Source organism: Sebastes fasciatus, chromosome 8 (assembly GCF_043250625.1).
Source record: "Sebastes fasciatus isolate fSebFas1 chromosome 8, fSebFas1.pri, whole genome shotgun sequence".
In the NCBI taxonomy this organism is placed as follows: Eukaryota; Metazoa; Chordata; class Actinopteri; order Perciformes; family Sebastidae; genus Sebastes; species Sebastes fasciatus.
Window position 1 is genome coordinate 17,420,046 of NC_133802.1, and position 26,152 is coordinate 17,446,197.

General features: G+C 43.6%; 1 protein-coding gene across 8 annotated transcripts; it reads right to left on the minus strand.

Moving 5' to 3' along the window:
* Window positions 1–854: 854 nt before the first annotated feature.
* On the minus strand, window positions 855–25,967 carry ogg1 (8-oxoguanine DNA glycosylase). Of its 8 annotated transcripts, none has more exons than XM_074643945.1 (8): window positions 25,633–25,967; window positions 24,280–24,641; window positions 24,012–24,191; window positions 23,590–23,768; window positions 23,361–23,508; window positions 23,209–23,258; window positions 22,871–23,090; window positions 8,301–8,440 (listed from the first exon to the last, which is right to left on the minus strand). In XM_074643945.1, exons 1-7 carry the CDS (start codon window positions 25,740–25,742, stop codon window positions 22,890–22,892), a joined length of 1,230 nt encoding a protein of 409 aa, XP_074500046.1. In that variant the 5' UTR covers window positions 25,743–25,967; the 3' UTR covers window positions 8,301–8,440; window positions 22,871–22,889. The 8 variants fall into 8 exon arrangements, with proteins under 8 accessions (XP_074500040.1, XP_074500043.1, XP_074500041.1 ...); XM_074643944.1 differs by having other exon boundaries at window positions 8,304–8,443; XM_074643943.1 differs by lacking the exon at window positions 8,301–8,440 and having other exon boundaries at window positions 22,617–23,090.
* Window positions 25,968–26,152: the final 185 nt, after the last annotated feature.

A 26,152-nucleotide genomic window follows, 5' to 3' on the forward strand; every position in this document is an offset into this window, starting at 1 on the left:
AATAAACAACTGAATCTAACACTGTACTTCTGCACTGCGACTACAGACTGGAGGGGGCACATTGATTGTTTTTTCTATGGCACGTACTGCTTTGTGGAGGGGACAACACTACGGGTGCTGGAGGTAACACCCTGGTCATGAAGTAAAAGAGGTAACAGCGAGTACTGATACAGAGAAATCTTACAGGTTCATTGGAATGTAGACACAAGGCCATTGTACTGTAAATACTAAACAAGTCAAGCATCTCACATCACTGGGAGGTACTGCAAGTCACCCTGAGGTAACCGGAAAACAATTAATGGACTGGCTTTCATCAGGAACAGAGGCATGAATTCAGTTTTATACCAAAATGACGTTTATCCACTTTGGAAAAATTTAACTTCTTAAAATGTATTCACAACAGTAACCCAAGATAACACTCCAGTAATCATTTTGTGAGAATACTGGATATCTCATATTGGAACAAAACCTTTCAAATGTAAGACTGAGGAGGAAACCACTAAGCTATTTTCAGGATCACCAAACAGATTTGAGTTAATTATTAGACTAAACATGGTTCAATGTGAAGTGTCTTCTGTTTCTTTCCGATACCTTTGTCGTCATCCAATGACAGAAAAAAGAAAGAATAATTCAAAATCCTGCAGACCGTGACCATTTGTTATTCATTTTGTAAAACCTACATCATTACAATCCTGAGCAAAGCACAGAATGTCCTCAACAAAACCTCTGAAATGATGTATTAACTGTCACAGCTCTGCAAACCGCTCACATCTGATGTTCAAATAAACTGTCTGCACAGCTCAGACACACAAGCAATACCACTTTAGATTGTCTTTCACAGTAACAACTACAGCTATGTTTCAAATACACCTTTTATTCATGAACATCAAAAATAACGTTATTTACATTGTTGCTTATACATCATATATTTGAAAGATATTTTCCTCTTGAGTAGTAAAATACTTCAGTCTAGTGCTCAGGCTTACAGTTAAGTGCTCTGTTATTGAGTTAGGTCTATTATAAGAGATCTGAGGTTCATGCCAAACCAGTCTCAGGTGGTGCAGCCCTGCAAAGCTGTGCAGCATTTAATTAGGTAACATATCAAACAGTCTGAATTGATTCAATGCAACTGATTATGTTTTGTATTCTTTGTCAAAATGCAGTCAGAGGCTTTAATCGTACATAATTATTGATTGCAAATGCGTTGTCCTACAGCAAAATAAGATGAAATGCATTAACCTCACAGGTGAATGCTTGAATCTCATTGTGAAGTTCAGCTAAAAGCCTCAGCGAAAGTTTCACATACAAGCATGCGTCTGCATGTCTCTGGCCGTTGTTTACTGTGTGCCTCTTTATGCAACCAGCTTCACATTAACGTACAAGGCAGCCGGGATGACAACAACAACAACAATGGCAGCAGCACGTTAAGAGCTTAGAAGTAGTAATCCGCAGCTGAGTCACTATGATACTGGTAAAACGCTATAGAGAGTAAACCCAAATAATAGGTTTATAGGACAATAAAAATAGCACGGAACCAACCAAGGTTATGTATGGCACATCTTTACATCACAAAGCAATATGACATATGGAAGACAGCAAATAAACTCTATGAAAGCAATGAAATTCATGATTGTTGATATGCAGACATTTTTTCACAGAAACAATAGAAATGGGACCTGCAGACGCTTGGAGAACCATTTGTCTTTAACCATCAAACTTATTGAAACTCTCGGTGGTGCTGTTCCCAGACATGGGAAGATTAAAGTCATCACACATTTCACACCCATCACAAGCAAGGACCAGCTAAAGAGCCATTATTAGGATTTGAAATGTACGTATGGTCCCAGTGTACTTGAAGTGATGCCAGTGTTATGCAGGTCTGTGTGTTTGAGAGAAAATCAGAGAAAGACAGAGAGAGAGAGAGTGTGTGTGTGTGTGTGTGTGTGTGTGCGTGTGCGTGTGTGTGTGTTTGTGTGTGGGAGAGAGAAAGAAAGATTTATGTGTGTGCTGCTGTGTTGTTTATCTGTGCTATATCTCCCAGTTTTACTCCCAGAGTAAAAGGTACCATATTGGTTCCACAACACACAGTTGTTAAACCCTTTAACAAGATAAAATGCAACTAGGTGATATCCTTTAAGGTCATCACCAAGAGACACTTTTAAGTAGTTTCCTTGTTCTAAAAATAGTTAATTTTTAGGCAGTTTATGGATTAAGTTTTTCCAAATTTTGTTGAAGTCTTGGTCAGGAACAGTATTTGTTGAATAGGTGTGTTTGATGTGCAGTCATTGGTCCTCATGTCCGAGGTTTGGTTCATAGATCAATAATTTCACTGCTGACACTAGCAGAGTCGTCGTGTCGGCTGACCTCCAGGTAACTCCGCGACCCTGCCGGCCTCCCAGCCCTCCCCCGCACCCTCTCTGAGTCCGGGGTGATGAACGGCCGTGTGTCGTCCACTCCATCCTCCCCCAGATGCCCCGTTGATGTTCTGGAGGGACGAAGTGACACGGGGCAGGACACTGACGAGGGGACGCTTCCTGACGCGTTCCCAGCCCACCTGTGACCCTGGTGGGAGGGCGTGGGGGGAGCAGTCACCTGCCTGCTGGGCACACTGCTGAGAATGCTGCCCCCCAGTGGCATGGAAGACTCTGTCGGGGCGTCGCTGCTCTCAGAGAGCATCTGAGGATCACTGTTCCTGCGGAGCCAGGGCCCCTGGCTGACCCCTGACCCCGGGGAGGGGGACTGTGACGTTTGGTTCACAGGATGAAACAAGCTTCCTCCTATGATCAGGTGCTCCCTGTGCAGGGCTCTGTCGATGCTACGGGTCAGGTCGATGGGAGACGGGGGCCGCAGATCGAACTCATAAAGAGACAGCGAAGTGTCCCTGTCCTGATCCAGACTGCCACTCACTGAGCGCTGTGGGGGGCGGCCCAGCGCCTGCAGTCTCAGCAGGGAGCCTGTGGAGCCATCAGATATGCCTCGTTCTGCCGAATGACCCCGATGGTTGCGACCCCGGTTGCTGTCTTTGACGCATCGTGGCTGGGCATTGGCCTGCTCGTGGTTCTGGTTCCTGATCAGACTCTTGCTGATGTCAGCTCCAGGACGCTCCTGGCCAGCCCAGTTGTTAGGCACCTCCCCTGTTCCTCCTCCTCCTCCTCCTCCTCCTCCCACCCCATTACTGTCAGACTTTCTACAGGGCTTCCCCCTCAGGCTCTGGACTATCTTGGACCAGCAGGTATGTCTTTGAGGGGAGCTCGTAGATTGGCCAGGGGACGGCAGGTCTCCTGCTGCTCTGCCGTCTGCTCCACCCTCCTCCCTTCCACCGCAACTTTGAGGCCTCCAGAACACCCAGGAACCCAGGAGTAGGAGGAAGAACCCCCAGGCCAGCTCCAGGAGCCGGGCCCAGAAGTGCACCAGCCACCATCCCCAGTTGAAGCGCGTCCAGTTCCCTAGCAGACCATAGAGCCATAAAGTGGCATGAACATGCAGCCCACAGCACAGTGCCCCCAGAACTGCACACACTGCCAGCACTCTCGCCAGAATCACCCCTATCCTCCTGCTCCCTGTCCAAGCCTTCCTTCTTGCCTCTTCAGGGACTCCAGGGTGGGGAATAGACGGGCAGCGAATACGTGGAAACACATAGCAGAGGAAGCCCAGACAGAGAGCCAGGCCCCAGCACAGGGACAGGACCTGTAAGGTGACGGGTACCACAGGGGACAAGGCGGGGGAAAGCAGATCAGCCGCCAGCAGCAGGGTACACTGCAACACAGCCAGCACAGCCACCAGAGGAGGACGCTCTAAAGTGGAAGGTAACACACTTACTCCTGCCACCCTCAATGCCAGCAGTGCCAGGGCAGCCTGTGTCCACACCAGAAGGTGCAGAGGCAAGTTGTAGAGGGCTGTAACTGCAGGGCGAGGGAGGAATTTCCGTGTGCCATAGGGGTCTATTAGAAAGAGAGCCGCCCTTAGTCCTCCGGCCAGAAACAATAGAGCATTGGCGAGTGCAAGAGCCCCCCGATGAGGACAGTTTGCTCCAGGGGACAGGGTGAGGCCGAGAGCAGCTCCAGCAAACAGGAGGAGGAAGAGGCTCGCTGAGCCATAGACATGCAGCTCCCAGGCGAAAGCCAGCGTCCGGCTAAGATCACCCCAGTAGAGAAGCGTGCCATTAGTGGAGGAACTGCTGCTGGGAGAGGGGGCTGGATTAGAAGTAGAGTGGGGAGCTTGGTGAGGGTGTCCTAGGAGAATGGAGCGGTTCCTCTGACCAACACCAGACTGATATGTGGGGCTTAACCTTGTTCGGGCGACAGGTGCAACACCGGTGGCAAGGACGGAAGAGGTCCCTACAAAAACAAAAAGAGAAACAGAGTTTGGGTTTTCAGGTATTTTTTAAATATATGAAAACAAAATGTTAAAAGTAACTTATAAATGCCGTTCATCTGAAAAGCAAAACAATAATATAAAAGTACATGAAATACTATTCAGAGCCACTAGAGGGCTGTAGCTCACCATCAAAGTCATGAGCGAGAACCATCTCTCAGTTCTTCAGTGTAACATAATCGGTTCTGCACAGACACATTGTCCCAGGTCTATATATAATATATAAATATGAAGGTCTAGTAAAATTAGCCAACTTGCACGGTCTCAATAACATCTATTTTTGAAATAGTTTTAAATTTGCATCACTTCCTTTTTTCTCTCCTCCCTGCAAGTATCAGGTCAGTGTGTTGCTACTCATCCGCTCTAAAACTGTATCCCAAAACATGGAAATAACAGACCTAAACCACAGACAGTGCCCCTTTGTGTGAGCAGACATGTACAGATTACACATCAGGTATGTATATGTACTCAATAAGGCACACACATCGGCACTTGTAATCGAACAAACAAGGCATAATACATCAGCTAATACCAGCATACAGGGTGACAAGAATGTTTATTTATTAAAGCAAAAGTCTAATTACGTTATTTTCATTAACATTTCTGAAAAAAGAAAAGGCAAGTCATGCAATAGCAGTCATAACATGCTATAAATCTCAGTATGATTTGAATACTGTGCCACCACGTCATTCACATTCATAAATTCATAAGACATTATGCTGAGCAAAACTCCTCGGAAATAATTGAATAGTAATTGTGCGGCTTAATTTGATTGGATTATGTAATTAACAAGAACATCTACGTTACGTAACGCCCAAACAGTGTCACAGAGCAGCCTCGAAAACTCTCCGTTCAAATTTGCAGTGTTACACAATACACAGCGACCTTGTCGGACAAGACAACACCTTGACGGTGTGGCATCTCATTATCTGTCTGTCTCTCTCTCATCTGATGCATGCAAACACATGCTTCACATTGTTCAAGGTGCTCCACCTTATCCTGCTGCAAAACCCTGGAAACACCCAACAGCATTATAATCACGGGGCCATTCATCACTGAGCGCTTTGTGAATTACTCAGACGTAAAGATAACACACAGGGTAAAACAAAAAAAAAAAACTATCTAGCACCATGAACTGATGTTAATAATAACACTACAACTATTTAACTTTTAGACTTGATGTATGGTGGAACAACATGATCAGTGGTAAAACAGCCACTTGGAGGACGCTAAGCCTGTCCTCACCGTGTAGAAGACACCCATAAAGCTGACACACTAACTAATGACTCACTCCAACATGTGTGTTCACTTCCTGGCTCCCTCCCTCCCATCACACACACACACACACACGTTTCACTTTCAGACTCACACAGGCGAGCGCTGCATACAGGTCACAGACACACTTCTTTATTTATATAAAAGGTATGTTTTACTTCCTTCCCTCAAACCCACTTTTTTTTATTTCTTCTTACAGGAGCAAGATCCAGACACATTCCAGATGTGCTGATCACATTTCACAGCTGGATACACTTACCCCTACCCTTGAGTTTTCTCCCACTGCTTTATATGTCCACACGCTGCAATGAACTAAAAAATAAATATCCTGTTCCATCTCGTAGGACACAGTCCCCGATACGCATGTGGACAGATGTATACATACAGTACAAACTGGTATTGCCATGGAAGCTGGATGTTAATAATTTCAATGACCTGCCAAGGAACCTACTTGAAGACTTTAAATGCGCTCATGGGAGCCCGAGTGTTTAAAAGTCATTAATATGTTGTTCTGGTGGTATCTAAGAGACTGGGTCATGCGCCCCATGTGTCATGCTTTTTCCTTTTCCATCTACGTCTCCTCTCAACTCCCTTCCCTTCATCTGGTTTTCATTACCATTCCCACTCCCTGCATTTCTATGCCTGTACCTTTCTTCCATCACACTTTCACCTACCTCTCATCCACTCTCTCATCTCTATTCCCGACTGTCTCTTTTTCAGACCCTACTTTCCTCTTGTCTATCTCTTTATATGGCAGCGATTCTTACCCGCCCCCTCTTCAACCCTCCCTCTCACCTCCTGCTCATACTTTATTCCCTCGCGGTGTCTACCCCACACAACTACCACCCCACTTTCCATGGAAAAGCGTCTCTGCTTTTTCCCCTCCTTTGAAGCCTTTTCCAGATTCTTCCAGTAAAAAAGTTCCAGCTGCACAAATAATTCCATTTTAAATGATCAAAGCATAAAGGACACTTTAAAACTAGTCAACTGCGGAGCAAAAAACGCTGATTTCTTACCCGTCCTTGACGACTGTACAGTTGTGCTGGCTGCATTTCTTCCCAGTTTTGGTGTTTTGTTGGGTTGACGTGTTGGTTTAGAGGACGTTCTCGCAGCCTCCAGTGTAGTAGTAAAAATACTAGTTGTAGATGTGGTTGTCGCTCGCTGTGTCGGGGTGTTTACTGGTTGTTCTGCAGTCGGTGACTGTTTATAGTTAGAGCCAGCAGTGGGAGTCGTGGGCTGCGGTAATGTCACAGCAGTAGAGTCCCGTTTTGGAGCATCTGTGATGGTGGAAGGAGTGTTCTCTGTCAGTTTACCTAAAAAAAAGGTGGAAAAGACACATTTCTTATGTTCAAATTCCATACTAACATGTTATTTAGTAAAACAGTATGTGAGATTATTTAGTATGTCTGAAACCTTAGTATGAAACCAATAGTACACAAATTGCATACTATATCCGGTGAAATATTACAGTATGCAAACACTGGACGCTACACTGGCATAAATATCCCACAATGCAATGCGGTAGTAACGACAATGTTCATAACAGACAATGGCGGACAGCTCTGTTACGTCAATAATGATTCAATTTAAGTGTAAGTTATGAGTATAGTTGAAATATATATATATATTTTTTAAGTTTTTCTAAATTACTTCAGACTTCATGATTCTCACAAATCATCGTCTCCAACGGACAAGGAGGCTCTCTGGAATTAACGTGGTAATTACAGTTTAGTGCGTCCGAAAAGATACATACTACTGTTTATTCACACAGAAGTATGTTGAACGATAATAGACATATTGAGTATGTAGTGCATAGTATGGACGGATGTCGGATGTCCTTGGTGTAAAGATTTTGACCTCAACAACACCTTACTGTCGTGAACCATTTAATCTTTGATTTCTCACCTGTTAATACCACGGTCCGAGGTGTCGCCGGTGTTACCACGGGGGCCGGTGTGGCTCTTGTCTCGGTCTGTGGCATCGTAGAGATTTTACCGGCTGTTGTAAGCCCAAACAGGCGAGGCTTCACAGTCTGACTGTCCGGTGCTGGTGGTGTTTTTACATCAGAAACTTTAGATATCGCCGTCTGTGCCTGTGGCTGATACTGTGCCATTTCATCACCAACTGTTGACTGCGGAGGAACCTCCTTCACAGGCATCACTGTTGGATTACTACCTGATCCCAACCCCTGTAAATCATCATCCTCTTTGTCTTTGAGTGATCCTTCCTCTGGATCTCCTGCCGTCACTGGCTTATCACCTGCAGACTCAGCGACAGCAGCGGAGAGCAAAGTGGGCAGAGGTGGAGTTGAGCCCTTTGTAGTAGCATCTCCCTTTGCAAAAGCCCTGCTGAATGCTAAACTAGCTGTATCAGTCCTGGGCCTGGAGGCAGTTGGTTGAGATAAAATTGGCCCGCTGCTGAGGTTCTGCGTAGAAAGGGCAGATATAAAAGGAGGAGTGGATTGTGCGGCAGGACGGGACAATCTTTGCTCCTGTTGCGCTGCATTTGCGGTTATCAGTCTGTCCCGGACTGTAGCTCTGACAGGCACATCACTACGGCCTCTGGAAGGCAAAGAAGGCCAGAATTTAGCAGTCTGCTTGGTTGGTTGAGGTGAAGAGTTAACAGGCAGGTCCAGAAGAGAGGAGGAGGAGGAGGAGGAGCCGATGATGGTCTGGGCATCTGAAGGATGGAGGAAGGAGAGGAAGAAGCCCAGGAAAAGGAGAGACGTGGGAGCCATGGTCTGTCTCTGAGTGGTCCCTCTGTCTGCGTGTCACACCATCCTTCCACTGTGCTGCTGTTGACAGAGGAAAACAGGTCATTTTTACATTTCATGAAATAAAACAAACTACACCAACACAAACATAAAAAGCACTGTGTATGTATGTAACAAAGACTGTATAAGAAGTGGACGTAGTCAAAGTGACGTCACCCATTGGTTTGTGGACTGCCGTTTTGAAGCCTCGAGTTCCGCATTTTGGCCGTCACCATCTTGTTTTTTTGGAACCAGAAGTGATATGAGAGGGTGGAGCTAAGTACAACCGAACATTGAATAACACATTTTTAGGTGACCAAAATGTTACAATTAACTTTTATGAACTGAAACACACTGTGAAAGGGCTAAACTCCCAGACCAGACAACCAAGGTAGCGATCTGTCAATCACAAGGTAGCCACGCCCTGCAGCACACCCTGCTTTATGGTCTATCTGACTCTAAATGGGACCATAATTTACAAATAATGCAAGTTTAAGGCACTACAGCATTCACTTTTCAGACCCAGAGGTAGCCCTTTGGTATGTAAACATACAATAAAAACCTATTTCACCTTTTGCAGAATTTTTGTCCATACAATAGTCCATAGCTAATTTAAGTCATGGAATAGTGTCAATACGTATGAATAATTCTAATTTGAGGAATGCATGTCGTAGCCTCACTATGCTGATTCAGAGGGCAGGTCACTGAAACTCCCACAAGGTTTTAGCAGCATGACACTGGCGGACACACAGGGTGTGGTAAGGTGTATGGTTTCAGAATAGACAGCACGTATGCCGTAGCATACAGACACAAACAAAGGCAAGAGTTCACCTCTGTACCACGTTGCACCGTCAAAATGATCAAGCCAAAAAGGAGCCACAGATGGTTTCATTCAGTGGCAGATGGACACATTAACTTTTTTTCCACACCATCACTGCCATAAAAATGTTCTTTGGATGAATATCAGTTTCTTTCTCCTCCAAAGTCTTCAGTTTTTTTGCTTCAAGCAGCAGGACTCTCTACTCCCCCTTTTCTGCTAGTTCTGTTTGAGTCATGGATGCCAGGAGCTGACAGCTGTAGCAGCGAGTGTGGTGAAGCTCAGAGCGCCCAGTGACACGGAGAGACCCCTGGGCCCTTGAGGATTACACAATCCTACGATTCATCTAGCTAAACAGCTGCCAGTCGCATCCCCCAATGTGCACTACTTCTTATAAAAAAAAACACCCCTTTTCTTTTACTATATGAGCATCTGACTTACATAAACCTCCCTTGTTCACACCAGCCTCTGCCTATGACTCACAGTCGGAGATAACCTTGGAGAACAGTAAGGATCATACTGAAACTTCAGCTGAAACATTAGGAGGGAAAGCACAGAAAATAGAAATCAGCAGCGCCTATGGGAGAATTCATTCTGCTGCGTATGACTCACCTGGGGCTCATTCACAGCTGCACACTGCAGCTGGCATGTGCATTCCGTGCTCATGTAAGATGTGAGGAATCAGTGTGAGTATATGGAAAACATGTATGTGTGTTTGCACCAAGCAGGAGGTCACAGTGCATATTGTAAGTATGTGAGAAATAGTGCAATATAATCTCGGCTTGCTTTTGAGCTCGCCTTGTATTCGTCAGTGTTTTGTGTCCCTGTTTACTAGGTGTTGGTGGTGTTACACAAGAGCAGCTGGAGACAGAAACTGGCCATGAGTACAGTAATATAAGTGGTAGTATATCTCCATGTCCACCCACTCACAGTAGCCCCAGTGTTTATTTTCCTTCCTGTCTCGGCCTCCTCTTCTGCTCTCAGTCTAGTCGGCTGTTGGCCAATCCCACCTCTGATTAATCCCTGTTATTCCCCCTTTCTTTCTTTTCCTCTTGTCCCCCATTTAACTGGAGTTGTTTCAACACAGGCCCTGAAGATAGGGAGATAAGGTGGATGTAAGAATGTGGAGATAAGACAAATGAGTGCACTCACTGAAAGACATGGGATGAAAGGGGCGGAGAAGATGGAGGAGGCATGTTGACGGTAATGAAGTTGACAGTGGAGGGTATACGGCGAGGGGGGGGGGCGAGGTTCGAGGGGATCTGTGACAAAATTAAGACCGAGAGAAATGGCGAGGGCTGTAAAGTTTGAGATAGCTAGATGATATAAACTGACAGAAACGAAGAAGCAGAGTATTTTTGGAAAAGAGGAAGAGTCACGGGGAAACTATGTTTCGGGATTTACCGGTTTGTTATGGTCCAAGCGCAGATATGGCAGTCTGTCCAGGAAGGCATGCGGAGAAACTGAGTATGCTTCACCTTTCCTCTGAGGTTAACTGGCAGGTGCGCCGTCTCTGGCAGCCCGGAGATAAATAACCTGACTATTGAGAAATGGCTTTTAGTAAACATACTACTATCTTGATCCAGTGTAATCCAGCATGCGTCATCCCATGTGCATGTGTAGGAAGGTGGAGATTAATGAGTCTCAAAAGACATTTAGACAAACGAGCTTAAGCGAGAGGAGAGAAAAACTCTGCTGCTGTATTTGAAACGCTGTCAGCATTAATCTCATCTCCACACATGGGCCATAAGCCCACACACACACACACAGCAGCGGTTCCCCAAAATGTTTTTCTTGACTGGATTTAGACAATTTGACATCAAGTTTCCATTGAAGTAACACAAATGGAGTAGATTTAGGCTGATTGGCAGCTCCTCTAAGCGGACTGAATTACAGGCCAGGAACAGCCAACCATGTGTGTTGTTGGATTTCATTTCTAACATAACACTACAAAGAACAGATCAGTGTAATCAGCTGGTTTGGTGTTTGGCTTGAATATAAACCAGCATGCTCTCAGCCCACCATAGCAGATCCCCTTCAACAGGGAGTAAAATAATACAGACAGACTCACAAATTAGACAGCACATCCCTCTGTGACTGTCCAGTGGTGGGGGTGCAGATGGGTGGAGATGGGTGCACGGTCAGTCAGAGGGACACATAAAATTCTGTATTTCCTTTGCACTGCATGTTGTGTCGATGTCGTCACTCTCTCTTGCACAATACGTTCTTTATCCAGAGCAGGAAATGCCCACGCATAATATCCAATAGTACAGCAGCCAGCAACAATCTGAAGATTACTATAAACTCCTTGCCCACAGTATAGACCTGCTGGTTATACAATCACATGTGTCAGTCAGTTCAACAGCAGCTGTTGCTAATCAGTTAATCGTTGTAGTTCTGATGTCATGTCTGATGACCAGCTAATGTCCGTACTTTACAGACAGAGGGAGTGAGGTTTTCTTGAAAATGTTCTCTCTCTCTCTCTCTCTCTCTCTCTCTCTCTCTCTCTCTCTCTCTCTCTCTCTCTCTCTCTCTCTCCTCTGCCAGATTCCAGACAGCCTGGCAGTGCAACATTTCCATTAATTCGAGAGAATATTTCCCAGGGCAAACGTAAGTCTGTTTGTGGACAGAAGGATCTGTGTCCTGCAACAGCAGGTTCAACAAAGACTGGTCTAGTATACACTTGTATCCATCAGGGCTGGGTATCATACCTCAATACTTTGGTAATGACCGAAATGTGTCCAAAGCACACAGTATGGAAAACTGTCAAATACTGAAAGATAGCATTAAATGTCTGGTCAGATTCCTGATAGCTAATTTTAGACTGTAATTTATTCAGGCAAAGAGATATTGTACAGCTGCTTGTGTTTAGACACCAATATTTGAGAACTGAGGCTTCATTTGTTAAATGAAATAAAGGGATTTGTAGAGAAACATTTTCATATTCCTCAGAGTAAGGCATCCAAATAAGCTTTGCCACCGAAACTCAGGCATTACATCGGCACAATATTGAAACAAGACTAAAAGTCTGCAGCTTTGCCAGCAGCTCTGTGAGGCTGTATAATTAGCAACAGCGGTGCTTTGAGCTAAATGCTAACATCGGCTTACTAACATGCCCACAACATAGATTGTATATGAGAAGTGATAGTAGTTACTGTGACGTCACCCATTGGTTTGTGGACTACCGATGAGAAGCCTCGAGTTCGGCATTTTGGGACGTTGCCATCTTGGGTTTTTGCAACCAGAAGTGACACGAGAGGGTTATACAACTAAAAGCTGAATAAGACATTTTCAGGGAACACACTATGAGACAACTCCCAGAGTGGACAACGCCATGATAGCGACCTCTCAATCACAAGGTAGCCACGCCCTAAAGCATACTCTGCTTTATGCTCTATTTGACTCTAAATGGGACCATAATTTACTAAATGAGCATCATGTTGTATCGAAGAATACAGAAGGTGTTCATTTGTGAAGATTATCTTACAGAACAAAACATGTAAGTATCATAAACGTAGCTTATTTTCTGGAATAATCCAAAATCCAATGGAAACATCCCATCGGCTTTTTGTCGAGGGAACCAGTATGATGCTAACTTCCTGGCTGGCCTAAAAAATAGGCTACGTCATCCCTGCAGCACTCTATGTGTATAAATATGTATGGAGTGGGACACATGCTTGTGCTGTGTGTCAGGGCATGAGATCACAAGGCCACGTCTTTAACGGAGTGTCCAATACCTGAGTTGACTCCTAGTATCCACTATCCAATGTCAAGGTGTCTCTCTAATGAGCAGGATTTCCCAGTCAAAGTCACCCACGGCCACAGAGGCCCTCAGCAGAGAAGAAGAGCTTGTTAATGGACAATAGGGAAGAACATGAGTGGGGCAGGAGAAAATAAGAAACAAATCTTCCCAAAAAAAATGACAAGAAATTGATAGTAAGAATCAGATTACAAGGTACATGACAGGGTTTCTGTAGTGACAGCAATAGTAAAGATGAACAGAGAGCTGCGTGTCACTGTGGACCTCTGCACTGCAACGGTTCCTCAGTCCAACAGAGCAGTTAAGCATTACTCGCCATACAGATGTGTAACTTGTTTGTACTGCTATGTAGAGGAAGAGAGGTGAGACTGTGAAGCAGTGTATGTATGTGAATTTGTGTGTACGTGAGACAGGGAGAGAAAAAGTGTGAGGGGGGAAATGGGAGAGGGAGTATGTGTGGTTATGCTGGTATGCGGGTAGTGGGGGAGGTCGCTGGTTCGACCGTTAAAAATTCCACACCTTGAAATAACATATGGATCGCAAACAGTTCCCACAATATTCCCTTGACTTATTTCAGCTACCACATTAAAATAAATTAACGCCATTCAGTTTAAATGAAGTTGATTTATATATGAGGAGATATACGAGCTCTCCACATGCATTATATATTCTCCAGGAAGTTTTCCAGGCGGTCACCAGACTTCTGGACATCTGCCTCAGACTAAAGCTGTCCATTTAGCTCTTAACACAAACCAACGCCTGTTAAAGATGCCTCTCTGGTGGCGGTACACTGCCTTGGGGGGTGTCAAACCTCCACTGGAGCAACCGACCACACAGCGGGGTCATGCTAAAGGAAGAGAGGAGGCTCCAGAACCAATTGAGGATGCTTTTGAAGTGGATGTCCAGCTTAAAAATGCTGAGCCTCGCAACATCTTTGACTGATGTTCCGCCTTCATGCGAGCCACAGATCAAAGGCTGAAGGTCAGCCTTAAAGGGTGAGGCGCTTTAACTGCCCTGTGTGACTCCACTACACACACACACGTCTTGACAGCCCTCTGCACTAGAATGGGTAAAACACAGGCTACAAATATTGACATATGATATGTGGCCATTCAAAGAAAGTTTACCTTCTGTCTTAAACACACACACATTCAGTAAATAACTGTGAATCGAGTGTATTCAGAACTTCAAATTAGCGCTCACCCATTCCCAGAAACACACCCTGAGAGATAGCGAGTCTGGTGACTGATCGAAACAACTGCAAAACCACGTCGGGCCACAAAACACTTTCAGGAAAAGAGATTACGGGCATAAACAGTTTGCCTGCTGCCGGGAGTTAACCACAGCTCCACTTCAACCAGAGACTCTCACTTTGTCACAGCTGGATGCAATAAAACCACTGCTGTGTGAAGTGGTGTGTTGTGTGGCACTGAATTTGCAAATTGCATGTATATAAAACAATAAAGCCAGGTTAATCATCTTGGTGCTTTACTATTATATTACTTTATGAAACTGTAATAATGCATATAACCCCAGCAAAAATATCCATAAAAGAGCTCAGGAACAGATCATGTCTCGTGCTTAGTGGGTTTAGTTATTCGTTGATGTCTTGATTTATGCTTTATTTTCCACTATTCTGGGAGTTCAAGACCGTCTGTTCTGGGAAGTGTGTTATGGTCTGCTGTGAACTGGAAAGTATTAACTATATTGCCAGTTTAAAAACGTCTGACCCAAAGAATGGGCGAATAATAACTTTTACAAGATAAGCCATTAAAGTAATCCGTTTATAGGCAACACTGAGGCATGCAGTCATCCTCCACTCTTTCTTCTCTGTGAACACACTCTCAAAGCAGACAGTAAATCTCTCTTGAGCTGCTTTACAGTTAGATAGGGCCTTTTTTTCTGCTGTTTTTCTTTTGAAATGGAGTCGTATGGAGGCTATGGCAGGGCTCTGTGTCACAACCAGTAGCACTTTGGAGCAGCTCTGCCCAGGGCTGGACTGGCCATCTGGCATACCAGGCGTTTCCCGGTGGGCCGACGACCTTTTGGGCCGACGTATGTCTTTTTTTTTTTTTTGGCCCATAAAACAGGTAAATCGGCCCATTCCTTTTCCTTAATTGACACTGGGCTGGCCCAATCGCTCTGTGCCTGGCAACTCCCGTTTTTCTTCGCCCTCTCCTGCTTTCCTCTTTGGGTCACAATTTGTATTTCTCCCAATTTATGTCAAATTTACTTTTTTTTAACCTGTTTCTGGCACTGTACAGCATGTATAATCATAAAAAAGGGACAGCAGGGGGCAAAAAAATGAATTATAGCTGATGAATATTAGTTTATGCTAGATATTCACATGCAAAGTTTATGCCAGAGGGGCAAATTATTCAGTTTTCTTTCCTGAGATTTAAAGGTACAATTATTATTGTGTTATTTTCATTGTTTTAAAGTCACCAGAATTCAGGAAACAAAGTCTCTGAAACTCTAATTTTCCAGACCCCCCACTTTGGTTTTGAAATCCTCCCTATTTTGAGGTGTCAAGGATGGCGAGTATGCAAAACAACCACTTTTGAAGGGATTTCCTTTAACAGAGCCTTGACAAAACGTGGTACACACAGCCCAGATAACCGGTGATGGGCCTGGTCTGGGCCAAAATGCCAGGGCTGATTTTTTTGTCCCAGTCCAGCCCTGGCTCTGCCTACAGTGGGCTCTCAGTGCGCATTGGCGCGGCGGTTCCTCCCCTTTAAATGTGCTTATTCTCTCCCTCCAGCTGGATGCGTTCAAACACTGAAGAGGAACAGGTGAATCCGGAAACCCCTTAACGCCGCAGCCCTGCCTACATGTTAAGGTTGGACTCGTAAATAGCCTACTGTAAACACAGACACAACACAGTGCGTACCTGCCAGCCAGCATGGAGTAATAGTACCCCACTTGTTACTGTCTCACCAAAGTTATTTCCACTTTCTGATTCCCTGGGATTATTTGGGCATCATGCAAATTAATGAAACACGAGAAGCTGGCTGGTTGAATCGCATGAAGCCTGAAGTAAGTGGCTAATAATGTCTCACAAACTAGGATAATTTCACAGACATTAGCCCAGTAGTAGTAGCTAATGGAGGCGTTACGGAACTGAGATAAAAGGGTCTACTTTTTATGTAAAATGCGACTAAATAAATCAATAATATCGTTTTTGTTGTTGTAAGTGACTTTTCGTCCTCCAATGGGCCTCCAATTTGTATTATTATTTTTTATTTTTATTTTTTTATTATTTTGTATATCCTATGGGCCACATTACTCCCTGAAATAGCTGGTTATTACGCAGCATAGTAACATATGTAACCTAGTAACGTCAGCCAGACGTTACGTTGACAGACTATAACGTGTCCGTATGCTTGGCTAGGGTCGACAATTAGGATTTAATACATGTTCAATTAGAGGAGAGATTTAAAGCTAACTAACGCTGTGTTTTTGTAGCTTATTATAATAATAATAATCACAGACTGACGTTAGTCCGCGTTGGTCACGAAGAGCAGTAACGTCGTTACTGCGTAACCATCGTTACTAACGTCTCCAACTGACCACAATTAGCTCCAACTGCGCGCTTTTTGTCCTGCACTCCTCTCACTATGTCATCTATATCAGCGATAACAACGTACACAAAGTATACCACGGTACAGGTAACATGTGAAGGTGTTAAAATAATAAACCGGACGGCAGGCAGGTAGAGAGACAACGTCACTGCGCAAAGTATCGCCGCATAGCAGCCAACTAAGTCTATCCGTTACGGACTAAACATACCTGCAGGTCTCCTCTCCTGGTGGACTCCTCTGCGGCAGAAATGAGGACTAGGACATACCGAGGTGTAGCCAGAGGAAACGTGTAGTCCAGGTTTATTAGCCGCTTGGTCCAACAGTCCTCTATCCACACACACAGCTCTGTTCAGCAGCCTTGTACCTCTGCCAGCTCTCTATCCACGATGAGCTAGTGAGCGGATGAACGCCCCCTCCGACCGCTACATCTCTCCCTCCCTCTCATTTTTTTTCCTCCCTCACAAGCGGATAAACACGATTGCCTTACCTTACTACCTACCAACCTGCAGCCTGGCTGGCACGCCTGTTACGCAACAGCAGCACGCAGCTTCACACTGATCATCTATAGGCCTGCCTTTTTTGTTGTTGTTACAAAGCTACATAGACAATGCCCAGTGGAAATATGACGACACATTGACATCATCACACAGCATGCAGTGCCACTATATCCAGGTTCTTTTTTCCCCTGTTTCAGGCTGTTTTCATATATGCAATCCACTGTTTGTAATTACAACAGTCTATAAACCAACTTTTAAGAAGATGAGTTTACAGACAAACCCATCAAGTACACTAGAGAGAAAACAACCTCAACATTCAAAACCAAAACAAAACCAGGAAAAGAAATAACAATAATAATAATGACAAAAAGAAAGAGTAGAGTTAAAAAACAACGACAACAACAAAGCAAACAAAAACAAAACACACATAACAACAACAAAAAATAATAATAGTACAAAAATACGAGAGTAATAATAAATGAAATCATTCAAGGCAACAAACATTCTGGAGACAATGTGGCCATACAGACACAAATTATGCACATATCTTCTAGAGTTGCCCCAAAATAGAACCATTTTGGGACAGAGTGAATTCAGTATTAAAGGACGTATTAGGATATATAATCATTAAGACATGTTCCATTTTATACCTGGGTAATATAACTACAGTGGTGCTGAAGGAAGATCAGTACTTGGTTAAAATTCTACTCACAGCTGGCAGAAAGACCATTGGCTTGTAGCGGACACCCCCAGACTTAGTCAATGGTTAGACATAGTACAGGAAATATTTTTCTGATGGAGAAAATGACTTATTCTCTAGTGAAAGAAGATGAGTTTAACAGAAAATGGGGAAAATGGATTAGGTATAGAAAATAAAGACATAAGCACTGTATGATTGTATTGACAATACTGTAAGTTATTGGAAAATGTTTTAATAAGAAAATAACCCTGTATACGGCATCATCAATTGTAAACTGAACCCCTCGCTGCACTGTTGCAAGTTTCGTTGTTATATTTGTGTTTTATTTGTGTATGCATAAAAGCAATAAAAGACTAAAGTGACAAAAAAAAAGAAGCTAAAAATAAGCTTGGGTTGTTAAAGTGGTCTGAAAGGAGTGTCATGTGGAGGGAGACAGGTGAGGAGGCACCTGACATTTCTGGCATGGAGGGAGGACAATGAGCTGTGCATGAAACTCTACCTCCCGCTTCGCCTCTCCTGCCCTCCAGCCAGGGTTTGTAGAGGGGGGGCAAGCCATAGCCCGAGCCAAGATGTTTTCTCATGCGGCACCTTGGCTCGCTGCCTCCCCTCCTTCATCCCCCCTGTCTGATTGTCTCTTATACACAAACACAACACTCTAGTTTGGACATGCTGCTGTTATGAGACTGCAGCTCTGAGCTCCAAATGCACAACATGAACTGCTAGGCCTCAGCAGCAACCATCTCACTCTGTATCATTATTGTCACTCTCATTAGATTGTCTGCACTGTACCGTCCTAAAATAACCTGTGCAGCTCAGGAGGATTGTCCTAATGCCATTACGTAACTACTGAGCCAGCAGGAGAGATACTGATGGGTTGGGACAGGAGGAGCGGGGACACTTCAAGATGGTAATCACATTATTGCACATCATATTCTATAGACCTTTTCATTGCCATAGATTGTTATCCAGTTATGTTAATGAGATTACTGTAAGCTGGTGTACTATATAGGGATCTGATTCATCTAACATCCTATATACTATATGATAAGGCCCCGATGAGTCTCTCCTCGTGCACAGGTGCCCTCTAGTCATTGTTTAGATTAAGGAGGAGCTCAGCATTGTCCGAACGCTGCACAAGAAACACGTGAGATATGTGGTGGTGCCATGTTGCTTCACTGAATAAAATTAGACCTTTCTTTCAAAATTAATGCCCTGACACGAAGCGGCTTTGTCCTCCTGTCCCAGTTTTCTAAATTAGTCTTAAGGAAAGTGGTCAAACACAGTTTTTGTCATTTATATACAGGCGACTGTACATTATGACATAGAGAAGCTTCACCAGGCGTCAGTGGCGGACTCTGCCTGTCTGAGGGGCAGGGGCGTAAAAAATAAAAAGGGCACCACTGCACGTGGTGGGGCACCAGTGCGCAGAAAGTTTTCTAGCATGTAGGGCAGCCTATATGGCACTGCATCATGTTTTCTCAATTTTATTTTTATCGCGCTTTCTTCACTGTAAGGGCACCCCACAGGGCACTTTATCATGTTTTCTCCAGTGGAAAGGCACCCTAGGGGGCACTTTATTACGTTTTCTCCACTGGAAGGACACCTATGGGCACTTTATCATGTTTTCTCAACTGGAAGGGCACCCCAAAGGACATTTATCATGTTTTCTCTACCATAGGGGTATCCAAGAGGGCACTTTTGCTGGCGGTCACACCCATTCTCATTTTGAATTAAATAATTGAATGATCCTTATAACTGAAATTAAAATAACCCAAACTAATGTATGTTTGCATGTCTAACTTATCTTAATTAAAAGGTCAACCCGGTAACTTACACGTACGTGTATTGCCTTTGACTGACAGCTCTTGAGTCATATGGGGAATTTTTAGCGGGCTTTAAGTAAAGTGAGAAGGGAGCAGTATTTAAAGCTTGCTAAATGAACTAATTCTTAAAAAGGCTGCACTGACACTGACCTACACCAAAACCAACCGCACATGGGACTTGTGCTATATCCCTCGCCCACTGTGGATAGTGTTTCTATACCATCTTTGTCCAGGAATGTGGCGAATACATTCCACTTAGTCATTTGAATTGATCCGGGAAGGCCGCTCTGAAATTCAACTCCGGAGCAGACGGAACTGTTTCCTCCTCCCGATCTATACGACATTGAACCTTAATCACAGCCAGCCAAGTGGGGATCCTATCAGATGGTAGAAAGTATAAATTTCCTCCACAATATAAGCCTCTTTCATTAAGAACAGCCAAGACCTTCATATGCTAACGTCCATCCGCACACATATGAAGCAGAGAAGCTTAAGATATAAAATACCTCTGCCAGCTCTGTGCTCTCGGTCTTTCTCTCTGTGGCTTTCCCCCTCACCCTACGGTTGTCTAGACACCAAAGAATAATCTCCCCAACTCTGGGCCCCAAAGACAGACTTCCATGTGGGGATGGCCTTCCCCCGTCCCCCAGGCTCCCCTCAAGGCGCTGCCTCCAGCAGCATTGGGTTTCACCACATCTAAGGTGAATCAACACAACTCGCTTTAAATTTTATCCATCTTAGGTATTGTATCAGATACTGTTATATAATACATCTGTTACCATTCAGGAATAATAACATCTATCATTTTAAGTAGCAGGCAGAGTGTGGATGTGCATACCATTTTTGGGTTCAAACCTACACAGAGCCTGGATATGAAAAACAGGATCACATTCTTTTTTAATAAATTGATAATAACAATTATATAATAATAATATTTTTCAAACGTCTACCCCTTTCACATATATGGTGAGCTTTAATATAAATGGCAACATGATTATATTGTTAAAAATATAAACTTGTCAGAGATTTACACTTTCAAATTACAACCCCTATTAAGTATTAGTATCCAATATCTTACTAAACTGTTTATTGCATACCTGAACACACATTCCTATGTTTTACATATTTTCAAATAACTGTATATATATATATATATATATATATATATACACACACACACGCACTCAGTGGTTTCTTTATTGGGTACACCTGTACACCTGTGCTATAAAGTCTACTTTAATGATGCCTATATAATATGTTTAAACACTGTTTCATATATTATATGTTTCAGTATTGAGGTAGTTAGTGGTGGTGGGCTGCATTACACCAAATTCCTAATATTTTGCCCCCTCATGTATTTAAATCATAAACAGTCTTTGATTTAAATAGGGAGGGCACAAATCAAAAGAAACATCTCCCTATTTCTCTCATAATATAAGGCCATTATGGGTGATGTTGCAAATTACTGAGCAGGACTGCTTAATGGAAATACTTGATTTCTACATCATTTCTGCATCAGCGCAACGATTTGTCAGGCATTTCATTTGCTGGATTAGCCAGAAATAACCATCCGGTTGTTTATACATAAACTGTTTTTGTAATGATTTTCCAGACATTTTACAATATCATAATATAGATAAATAAGTCTAGGGGACATAGGGGTATAGGGGATTTTATGCATATCACGACACTCACTCAATGATGACCCACTTGATTTTGACGCACGCACGCATTCAATAGGCCCCCTTGATCTCTTTAATTCTGCTACCACAAAACCACCTCTCACATTCTGTCACTCGGAGACAAACAAACTCAATCTTGCTACTGCACATCTGGAAATAGACAAGAGGCCATTCCCTTTTGTTGGTGCTCCAAAAGTGGCACCCCCTGCTGCTCGCAGGAAGCAATGAAGCCCTCTGAGATAAAGAAGACACGATGAGAACTGCCCTTTCAACTGAATAATTCCCGAGGGCATGACACAAGCTGAGACCCATATCTTACATAACGCACAGGCAACTATTGTGTTGTTTGAGTCTTTGCGTTTCAACTCGCGTGCGCACATGGCTTTTTCTTTAAGATGCATGTCCCCACCTCCAGCACAATTTCACCTCTATCTTTTAAAAAAAATAAATAATAATATTCCTCTTGTCTCAGCTCTATTTTTACTCTGCTTTTCTTCTCCGCTGTGACTCTGCCCTAAAGCTGGGCCCCAGCTTCCGTCCAGCTCAACTGAGAGTGGGGATGAAAGCTGACTCACATATTCATTAACACGCATGGCTGCACACACTTCCACAAATAAACGTCGTCTGTGGATGGAATACATGCACATGCAGACACACACAGATGCAACAACGCCGTGCATGATGCACCTGCTCACTTGCGCCTACATGTCAGAAAACGTGTCTTTCAAACTAGGGCAAGAAAGAGGTTTGATAGGCAAGTACGCTGTCGAAATATTTTGGAATGATTTCTCTCCATACAGGGACAGTAATAGGTCAAACACCCCCAGAGACATGTCCATGCTGTCACCAGAGACAGTCACACAAGCCCCAAGCAGTGACAGCAGATAACTGCAATCCCCGCTATAAAAAGATCAGCTGACACAGTCGACTAATGCCTATAGATAAACATACAGACGCCGCGGTACTTCACAGCCACACAGCTTTTTACGATCCAACAGACACACTATTTTGATGCAGGGAGAAACACAACACCCCATTTTGGTGTCCTATGACCTTTTCAGACATGCATACAGATGCCATGACGTGTTGGTGTAACAGGAACCAGGGGGCTTTGCAGAAAGTATTCACCCAGGGAAATATTAAAATTTGTTGTTCACATATTTTTCAAAAAAAGGGCTGGCTGATGCAAATGGCCCACTAGGTGGTATTATCTTGCAGCGCAATATCTTCCAATGTCTACTGCCACCTAGGGGTCTCTTCCGGCAACATTTAGTAAGAGTGAGAGCCAATATGACAGTGATGCTTGATGACTGTGCTAATATTCTCTCAAAATACATACACAAAAAAATAGCACATCAGTTATTTTGTCTTTATTGTAAAAAGGCCACCAGTGTGCCATATTTCTACTGTAGTAGTGAACTCATAGCAAAGTAGACATAGAGGAGGTCACAGTAAACAACATACAAACCTGAGAATCTTCTTACAATAATTTTTTTTATACCATGACAAATATTCTGTATATATATTTCATATCAATAGTTTTTGGAGCTGGCCAAAGTGTGCAAAAAATGTGTGGTATTGTGAAACCTGATGTAAGAAGCTTGTTTACCTCGAATCCCTCTCTCATGCTAGACAGACGTCTTTGCTTTCTTGTGATGTGCTGACTTGGTTTTCGTGATCTTCACAGTTCCATTTTCTTCTGTCTTAATTTTTGTTTTATGGCTTGCTGCCCTCAGTTCTTCTTCGTCGTTTTCCTCTTTCTTCGGCCGCTTCAGATGCGTCATTTCTTTCAGCTTTTGGAACTTCTTGAGGTCGGCACAGAACAACACCTAAAACAGATAAAGACACTCTGTGGTTATAGCAGACAGACTGTCTGACATGACAGAAAGTCATGGACAGACACTGGACAGACACATGGACAGACACTGACTTGATTATAACACTCACCGACTGTCCCCAACCAGCATAAGGACCCCACAGCTTTCTGAAAAAATCTCCTGCGCAGAAATATGTGTATTGTGTTAAGGATTAAAGAGAACCACCATTCAGTGTTTACAATCAGAGCTAACATACTACTGTTGAGGTGCATGAATACTAACCAATATCTCTGTGAAGTTTATCTGTGATGGTCTTTTGTCCGTTGCCAGAAGCGTAGTTATAGTCACGTTTAGCAATCTGCCACACGTGTGTGTCTATGGGCACGGCCTCTGCCTTATCCAGAGACATCAGACATACACAGTCTGCCACCTACCGGGAGACACATAGCTTTGATTACATGTTACTGTCACAAAAAATGCAAGAGGCTAACAGGTTCTTTTCCTTCTCTACCTTGGTGCCCACACCGGGGAGAGTACGCAGAGCATCACGGGCCAGCAGATAAGGGACACTGCGTAGACCTTCAAGCCACTGAAGCCCATGGTTGTCCAAAATCTGCTTCGCGCTTTGCTGAAGGAACCGAGCCCTGTATCCAAAACCGAGATCCCTGAGACGTGCCTCTACACTGTTGTCTTCCAATTACAATGTAGAAAACAACACATTTGTGATGACAATGGCTAGTGAACAGGAGTGTCAGCAGGTATACAATAAAAATCAAGGCCTCCTGGTTGGAGTTTCTATTATCACACTATAGCAAAGGTGAAGGGTCGAATAATATTATTGGGGACCCAAGAGACCTGAACCCTGCACCACTGATACTAAGAAAGATCATGGACAGGGGTGTACTATAAGTCTGTGGAGAAAGAATTTAGTACCTGCAAGCACAGACAGGGAAGGAAAGTTGTGGTAAGAGGTTTCATCCAGTTGGCCCAGTGGAGCGCCCAGATCCTGACACAGCCTCTCCACCATGCCCTGGATACGAGAGATGTGGTTGTTGGAGGTGCAGATGAAGGAAAACAGACATTCAGTGGGGTCCTGGCGCAGCATTCGCACACCTGGGGAGACATTTCATAAAACAAACATTGGCTCAGTCCTTACTTACAGTGTAATAATACGTGGTATCATGCATGAAAGCGCGCTGACCTGTGAAGATGTCTGCAATGCGCTTGAAGTGGGGGTCTGCAGCTCCCCATTCCTTGTACAGATCCCCCAGCTTCACATTCAGCTGGAAGTAGTCTCTCAGCATCTCTTCTTCATCCTCAGTGTCCTGCACTGAAGTCACAGCCAACGGCTCCTCCTCCTCCTTCAAAGGTCCTTTGAATCTCTTCTCTGACTTGTTTTCTATCTGGAGAGGAACACCAGCCCTCCTCTTCCTGTCACTTCCCTCCTTCTGCCTGTCTTGGTTTTTGTAAACATGGTACCAAAGAGTGTCATCTGTCTGAGTCAGAGTCCAAACTCGTCCTCCAATCACTCCGGTCCAGTGGCCTTCTGCAGTTTCCCTCCAGCTGTGGGTTGAAATGTGTTAATACAATGACACATATTAAGGATTTAAACTGTATGAGGTCCGTCCAGCAACGCTCCCGTTGATCATGATGCTGACAGAGGAACATTACATCTTGGAAATGTTTGATATACGTTTTTATTTATACTGTTTGTATTCCTATTTATCTGATCTTATTCATTGCATTGTCTTTTGTTACTCCCTCTGTGCTCATATCCTTTGGCCTTAATCTCATTGTATCTGCCTTGTTTGGTTTTCTTTTCTTTTGTGTAGCACTTTGAAACATTGTTAATAAAAGTGCTATATAAATAAAGTGTGTTGTTATTATTATTATTATTATTATTATTATTATTATTATAAGATAAGATAAGATATTCCTTTAGTAGTCCCGCGGGGGGAAATTTGCAGTGTCCAGCAGCAAAGGGGATAGTGCAAAAAACAAGATGCATCAGCTAACACAGTAAAAAAAAGAGCTAAACAAAGTGTAACAAAATATGAACCATTTAAATAGAAGGAAGTATAAAAATAGGAGCAGTATATACAGTATTGACCACAAACACTATTAACAAAATTGCACAAGTGGAAAATGATATTGCACAGTGAGAATGAAATGAAATTCCACCTAAAAATATTGCACAGTATGAATTACACCTGAGTAGTAATAATGATAATGATATTGCACAGGCATTATACAGTATAGTGCAGTTATTGTCAGTTTTTGGTGTGTAAGTGGTCTACTGGGAGCAGTGCTGGTTGTGGAGTTTGACAGCTGCAGGAAGGAAGGACCTGCGATAGCTCCTTCACACACTTTGGGTGGAGCAGCCTGTCGCTGAAGGAGCTCTCCAGTGCTGAGATGGTGTCCTGCATGTGGTGGGAGTCATTCTCCATCATGGATGACAGCTTAGCCATCATCCTCCTCTCTACCACCACCTCCACTGTGTCGAGGGGGCATCCCATCCATATTATTATATTATCTGAGTTTAGACCAACCTTACCGGAAAGATTGTCCGCAGGCCAGAGTCAGATCCAGACGCAGCTCTGACTTTGCACAGGCCAGAGATCTCCACATCTTTGCCCCCGATGACAGCACCGCATGTTTAGCCATGATAACATTAGCCTGCACCTGTACTACCTGTTTCTGATGCTATCAGTTACCCTGCTGGCTGTTTAGAGGTTAAAACAAGCTACACTGACTTACCACAGTGTCCCAGGATTATAAAACACATTGTAGTGTGAGACAGTGTATGTGGCAGCGTAAAACAAACCCTTAAATGATTTTACTGGGAGCTACAACTTCATTGTACGGCTAATGTTTACAACAGCCTGTGTGAAATAACTTTCACGGAGTTTTGTTTTTTAAACTAGCGTAGATAATGATGGACAACAAAAACCTTACACTGAGTCAAAACTGCGCATATTTGAGAAGAAAAGCATTTAGAGTTTAGGTTCTTATAGTACAAAGTGTTATCTAATACTAATAATAAGTAATTTGTAGGCCTAACTTCATGTTAATAA